Below are 7,958 nucleotides of genomic sequence, written 5' to 3'. Positions count from 1 at the left end.
CCACYCTTGTAGGCATTCTCAATATTGATGTTAAGGTTTCTCTTAACCTTCCCATTTCTTCAGCYAGCATATTTCTGGTTACAAATTCTGGCTGTGGTGCTGGTTCTGGATTGTCATCCCCAGAGTTGGATTCTACTTGATTACCATAACCTTCTGATTGATAATTTCTTTCCCTTGTTTGATTGCTCCCTCTTCCCCTGCCTCTTCCTCGTGAGGTACTAATAGGGGCTTCGATGGGAGAATTTTCTGCTTCACTAAGATCAGGATGGGCTAGTCTTTGTGATCTTCTGGACCGACTTGCCATMTGTAGATATYAAAGTTAAAACACACATTTTTCACATTCCCAAATATAATAAAGTGTCCAAGTTCAGTTATGTAMCTGTAGATTCAAAATTACATTGGCCAGATGTAATCCGAAAATACCTTACACACTGACCTCTTAACTTATCATATTTATTTCAATGGTTCTAACTATGTCTGGGACCCTAATATGCAATAAAATAGTTTAAGTCTAGGCATCATCATGCAATTGATCACCTAAATCCCTTAACCTTAGCAATCAAAGGCTGATAATCACTGATCTTCAACCGAGCGTGAGATAAAGGTACACCCAAATAACGGACAGGAAACAATCCAAGCTTAAAAGGAAGACACGCCAGAATAGCCTCCTTAATATTAGGTGGCACATTCCCAAAATAGATCTCACTCTTTACAAGACTTGGTTCTAAACCCGACCGTTGTTGAAAGAGAGAAGAGCCTTTTTAAGCACCTCCACCGAATGGACATCACCTTTAGTAAAAACAAATAAATCATCAGCAAAACACAGGTGAGTCCAGTCCAGCTCCTCATAACCCCGATGGTACTCAAAATCTGAAGCCTCCCGAATACAATTCCTAAGGATCATAGAAAATCCCTCCATCATGATCGTGAAAAGATATGGAGATAAAGGATCCCCTTGCCTAAGACCCCTACCACCACGAAAAAACCCATAAGATTCACCTTTAATCGCAAGAGAGTAGGAAGTAGTAGACACCATCTCCCATATCCACTTAACCATAACCGGATGGAACCCCAAACCCTGCATCATAATAACGAGGAACCGCCAATCCACCATATCATAAGCTTTTTTAATATCTATCTTTAAAGCACATCTAGGAGGACCAGTCTTAGTCTAATATCCAGGAACTAGCTCATGAGCCATAATAATATTATTCGTAATCTTCCGACCACGGATAAAAGCCGATTGTGCCTTATCTATTAAAGAATCCAAATAATCCTTCATTCTACTGTAAGTAATTGTCCGAATTTCATATCCGGACAAGGTTGACCGGACTTCAAATCCGGACAAGGTTGACCGGACTTCAAATCCGGCTAATGTGTTAAAACTTTTGATATGAAATGGAAAATTGAGAGTTGTTACAAAAAGACTAGAAGTTGACTGACAAGACCAAACATAGAGTAGAAAAAGATAAATCGGACATGGCTTGAGCGGTTTAGCTCTTAATCCGGTTAACACTTGGGTGGTTTAAAGAGATATCCGGACAACACTTGGGCGGTTTAGGCTTTCATCGGATGACACATGAGCGATTTAAGGAAAATCCGGTCACCTCTTGACCGGTTTAAATGAAATCCGGTCACCTCTTGACCGGTTTAAGGAGAACTCCGGATACTCTTTGTCCGGTTAAGGACTTAACCAAATATTTATGAAATGCAGTTCATAAATAGCAGATTCTAGTAGTAAAAGAAGTAATAACCAATACTTTAAAGCAATATACAGTCACCTTAGATTGATGATCGGATTAAGCCAACGTTTTATCTTCAGTCTTTTCTCTCAATATGCAGAAAAATTCTCAAAAACTAGAAATCCTTTTCTTTTTACATACACTTGCTAAATAGCAAGTGTATGGCCGCCTTCAAAAGTCGGTTGTTCGCAACTTCATCACCCACACTCACACATCCTACTCATATACAAATATTATATATAAATATATATATATATATATATATAAATATATATATATTCCAAAAATCTTAATTCAAAACTCGTAACCGAATATTACACTTTTCATTCTATATCTCCACCATCAAGTCATGCTGCCACATTCCCACAGTATCAAACAACTTCGACCTTTCCAAAATAAGTTCAAATTACACCAAAATCCAACAAAAACAGGTTCATCATTCATTTTAGCATAAACATAGAGAAAAAAGATAAAATGACTCAAAGTTGGGATATAAATGGAAAATAACATATCTAAAAGAGAATAAAATGGTGCTTTAAGCACTAAATACTTAGTGCGTATCACACCCCCAAACTTAAACTGTTGCTTGTCCCCAAGCAACCAAAAGACAACTAAAAATGACTCAATTTTTAAAATTTTTGCAAGAAATGGCAGCAAGTGCACGCACATAAAATACCAAAAATGCAAAATATAGCTTTCATAAATCCCATGTAAGCATGTCCTATCTAACCATTAGTATGAACCATAAGCTAGCTTTATTTGCTCTTTGTTAAGCTCAACGCATCGTATGTCTAAGATCAATAGGACTTGGAAGTCACTGGTTTACTCTCATTTGACATATTTTTTCCTCTCTTTGCCTTTTCTCACTTTTATGCATCAACATTGAATTTGTTTTTCAATTTTTGGCACTTTGTGCTCTTTTGTTGAATGCATTTACACCTGCCCCTATGGGACATTTGTGGTGTTTACACCTGCCCCTATGGGACATTTATGCACTTTGTGCATTTTGATCTCCACTTTTGGCACTTTGTGCTCTTTTTGCATTTTGCTTTGATCAATATAACCATGTTGGTACCCTCCCCCAAACTCAGATTTTTCAATGTCCTCATCGGAAGTGAATAGAGGGTTGTTTATGCAATGGCTACAAGTGGCTAGATTATAGAGAAACGAACAAAGTGTAACTCCCCCAAACACCACATTTGCATATAACACATATTTCATTACATAGAAATATAGTTTACAACATAAGGTCCCACTAGTACAAGGATTCTTATATGTACAAAATCTACATATGAAAAATTCCAAAACGAATCCTGTATTAACACATGTAACACAACATGTATCTTCAAAATAAGCCATCAAAAGCAAGATCTTCAAAAGCAGATAACAGGTTAGGAAAATAATCACATTTTCCCTTTCCCCTTATTATCCCTGGACCCCGTCATTCCTGCATCACATATTTTAAAGACAGAAAATGAGGGTTAGACCAGAAGGGTCTAGTGAGTAAATCCATTCCTTGCAAAAATTTCTATTAGAAGCATCTGTTTCTTTATCCTCAATGTCCACTTGATCATTTCTAGCTTTTTGATATGCTAACAAGAGGTGAGCAATGTCCTCTTTCAGCAAATCATTAAACGGGTCTAGATCACAAGCCAATTGAGCAACCTCAAGCTCCGACTTTAACTGAACCACCCTTTTATCCAAACACCCATAAGAATTTCGGAGTCGACGACAAACCCCTTTCATAGCTTGCAATTTTCGAAGAACTCTCTTCATATAAGATCCTCGCTAAGGTTTCATCCACACCTCCTCCATAGATTTAAGAAAATCCATATGAGAAGTCACAAAATTATCAAACTTAAATCCACGCTGGCGAATACATCGACCAACTTTAAAAGAAAGAATACCCGAAGAGTGGCCGGAGATCCCCCTTGGTTCAAAGAAAACCGAAGCGTCCCCAAATCTAGTAATAAAAGCAGAATTTYCCAAAATACGATCTAGTTTACGCATAACACCGTCACCCCCAGAAGGTTTCTGTATCCAAGTAAATTGGCATCCCTGATACGAAATGTCAAACAATTCTGCCTCTTCCAGACAAAGATGAAACTCCTCCATATCAGAGTTTCTTCTAGAGGAACCCCCCAACCCATCATGAGGAAAAAGCATTGAGTTGAAATCACCCATCGCAACCCATGCTTTCCTTTGACTAAACGCATGAAATTTACCAATATCCCGCCAAAGCTCACGCCTTTCCACTCCCRTWTTACACCCATARACGAAAGAAATAAAAATAGGATCAAGTTGACCAATAATCCTAATTTCACAATGGACATATTGTGGGTGCTGCTCAATCATTATCAAAGATAACACTGACGGGTCCCATGCAATAATCAGAMGCRTGCCTTGGTCACACATAGAACCATTTRTAATCCAACTCCAATTACCAAAAAYTCTACTACACACATCCCCCAGGTGACTATGAACAACTTTGGACTCAATAATGCAACATAAAGAAAGATGYTTGAGATGAATTAAATCACGTACCTCTTTCTGCTTTATTAGGGCGTTTAAACCCCTAATATTCCATGCGGCGAACTTTATCATTGAGATGAAGAATTAAGAATCTCCTCTCCACGTTTGTCCATAATGTGCCCCTCGGTATCAATGATCTCCATATCATCATCATCACTAGAATCGTCAGAAGATAATGAAGAAAACCGATTACTAGTATTCATGTCATGTACAGCGCCTCTTCTTGGTTTGAAAGCTTGTACCACCGTGTGTACCAACTCCGGACCCCCTTTGATAAAATTTTAACAATTGGAATAGCATCTCTTCCCTTTGGCGTTCTCCCAGCATCCACCGTACAAAGCTGACTGTCCACCTTTTCGACACCCTTTCCATCCAAAGCTTTAGAAGCAGCAGGTCTTATAGCATCCTTGTCCTTGGTATGATCCCCTGAGATACTCGATACCTCATGAACCTGTTTTATAGTGCCAACCCCAGTTAACGTGTCATGCTTACCTGAAGTCGCACTCGACAAAGTCGCCTGAACATCCTTTGGTCCTGATTTATCCTTCGGCCTCCAATGTCTCCGTCTAATCTCTTTAAACCCCTCATTATTCGATAAGATATCAGAAACCTTTGGCTTTTTAATATCCCCTTTTATACATGACGCCGTACGATGACCAAAAACTTTGCATATCGAACATTGGGAAGGAACCCAATATTCCTCACCAGTACCCGACAGCCGTGGGATAACCACTTCAATATTCCGCTGTATTTCGCCCACAGCCCAAACATCCACCAACACTTTAGCAAAATTAGTTCGACCCCACGCTTTATCACAAGTGCTTGCAGTACAAGCATCCAAACGCAACGGAACACCAATAGCACTAGCAATACGGCTAATACCCTCTCTATTAAAAGCAACAAGAAGGATATTAAAAAACTTAATCCATAACGGGCAAGAATTGTGCTCGGGTTTCTCAAGACCCTTTGAGAGATCCCAGAAAGAGACAAACAGCGGCCTCCCTCTAATCATAAGGGGAGACGTCTCAACCACTTGGTTGCACCCACCATCATCATTAAAACGAAAAAAGAAATAACCCAGAACATTAACAATAGCATCAAGAAGACCAAACTTTCCCAAAGCATTCTGAACCGCACGAAGGACAATAGGGAAAGGAAGACGAGGTCCAAGGAAATACCCATAAAGTACCGACTTGAAAGAATTGGCGATACCTTTAGTAGCTTCCAACGGAAAATGGATCTGCGGTTTCACACTCTTCTCAACCGGAAAATAAGAAAGTTCTTGTTTAGATGATCCTCCCACAATATCAGCAAAGGACTTAGAAGGTGGTTGCACACCCACAATTGCAGGAGAGAGACGTTCCCACACCGAGACCCTTTGAGACGGTCCAACATTAACACCTTTCATCGCACAAGGAACCGTCTCATCCAGGATTACATMGGCGAAATCCTGGGATGAAGATTCTTCCAAAATAACATTCACAAAATCAGACATCAAACCCAAACAGCAGAAATACCTAGCTCCCAAATCCCTAGTCAAGAAGCCGTGGTGCTGAATCCCTCGTCAAGTGTTCCCGACAAAATAAACGAAGACCTTACAAGAAGGTGCTGAATATTCGATCAATAAACTTCAACAAAGGAGACGAAGACCACAGAAACACTTAACGCATGAAAAGGAAACTAGATACTACACCCCACCAACGCACAAGCAAACACAACGGAAACACCAAGCAACAAAAGCCAAAAGGAGAAATACGAACCAAAGAGAAAACTCACAAGGGCAAGCAAACCCTAGCACAAGCAAACCGAGAAATCCCGATCCCGACTAATCTAGCCTCTAAGCCGAAAGCAAATCGAAACAAAGAGGGAATAATAATCCATCAAAGCAAACAACACGAAATCAGCAGCTCAACAACGAAACAAACCAGGCAACCAAACGCAAAAACCTCGATTGCATGCAAACCCTAGGCGAGAAACCCTAGGCGCATGCAAACCCTAGCCAAGCAACCAGAAAACCGGACTGCCCTTGCCTTAAAACTGAAAACAAAGCAAACCAAGAAGGATCGATAGCCTAAAAACAACGACAAGAACAGGAGAAAATAATGAAACCGGAGACCAAAGACAAACCTGCTATTGCCGCCGCCAAACCCTAAAAAGAGATCAAACACGGCGGTTTTCAGGAACTCACCCTAAGACCAGATCGTGCAAGACGAATCAAAAAGAAAACGAAAACAGCAGCGTCCTCTTCAATCCCGTAACCCTAGCTTTGACCCCACACCGACGATGTAATGCGACCCCAAACTCGGAATGAAACAGAAAACCGTACGCCAAAACGAAACAGCCAAAGATCGAACCAACAGCAATCGATCTCCAACTCTCGACTATCGATTTCCAACTCCCATCGATAATCACCAATCTCAAAACCCTAGAGAGAAAAAGTCAACTCGGTCAACCCTCCATAAGGATTCTCGAAGAAGAAATTAGTATACTGAAAGGGGAAATTTTCCCCAGGCAATTTTATAAAGACAGAAAAGAAAGTAAAAACCGTCAACAATACAAAGCAATGAACACGAAAAACTACGGCAACTATGACTCACAAACCAAGTCATAAGGAGCCAAAAAAGACAAAGGGGAATACACCAAAACAGAAGAAGCCCATAAACCAAAAAACTAAACCCGAGAGAAACCCAGAAGTACCAAAACCAAACATCACCCACAAATTCACTTTGCATTGGAATTCAATAACTTCATCCGAGTCTTCCAAGCCATTCGATGAAGAATCTGCATTTTGATATCCGCAATAACTTTGTCCCCCGAATGAGTAAAATTATCAAAGAATTTCCTGTTCCGCGCACGCCAAATATTATAAACCGTTGCCGAAATGCCAAGCTTTTGAACCGTAGACCAAGATTTCCATGTTTGGGCGGAACCGCTATGAAGAATATCCTCCCAAGTACTAGGACAATTTATTAAGCCCACCTCAAATTGAATAGCCTCCCAAATACGCCTGGAGTAAGTGCATTCAAAAAATAAGTGATTGTGYGATTCAATCACTGATTTGCAGAATACACACTTTAAATCAGGAGGTTCATGCTTCCACTGGCTTAAACGATCTTGAGTCGGCAGCTTCAACTGACACGCCATCCACATACAAATAGCATGTTTAGGAATGTAAGCTTTATGCCAAACAAGTTTGTACCAATGCACAACCGGTCTCACCTCTTGGATAGTTTTCCAAGCCAATTTGACCTCAAAATCACCCCGAGATAGATCTTTAGCAAGCCAGCCGACCTTGTCCTCCACTTGACTGGGATACGGAATCATAACATTCTGAAGCTGAGGGAATTGTCGAATCCATGCCTCCGGCCAATTAGTACCAAAACGTTGCATTATATCAGAAACCTTGGAGTTATTATGAAACCCCTCGCCATTTATAAATCYATACGACAGGAATTGAWTTAGAGGACCCGAATCATTCCAAGTRTCTTCCCAAGCATGCGTGGATAACCCATTTCCCACAATATAAATAAAAAATCTTCGGCAATGAGGTCGAAGAGTAAGAAGACTCCGGAGAATCCACGACSACTCATTCCTCTTCTTTATCACCCAGAAATTACGGCCCCGAACACAGTTAGACTGAATCCAAGAAACCCACATAGACTTTCTACCACGAAGAATATCCCA

General features: G+C 40.3%; 1 protein-coding gene across 1 annotated transcript; it reads right to left on the bottom strand.

Annotated features, from left to right (window-relative positions):
• Positions 1-724: 724 nt before the first annotated feature.
• Positions 725-1,114, bottom strand: LOC112504466 (uncharacterized mitochondrial protein AtMg01250-like). Its single transcript, XM_025108405.1, has one exon. It carries the CDS (start codon positions 1,112-1,114, stop codon positions 725-727), a length of 390 nt encoding a protein of 129 aa, XP_024964173.1.
• Between the last annotated feature and the right edge of the window lie 6,844 nt (positions 1,115-7,958).

The sequence above is a fragment of the Cynara cardunculus genome, unplaced genomic scaffold (genome assembly GCF_001531365.2).
Source record: "Cynara cardunculus var. scolymus isolate 2C unplaced genomic scaffold, CcrdV1 Un_Scaffold_5673, whole genome shotgun sequence".
NCBI classification, from domain to species: Eukaryota; Viridiplantae; Streptophyta; class Magnoliopsida; order Asterales; family Asteraceae; genus Cynara; species Cynara cardunculus.
This window is presented reverse-complemented; position numbering and strand designations above follow the sequence as displayed.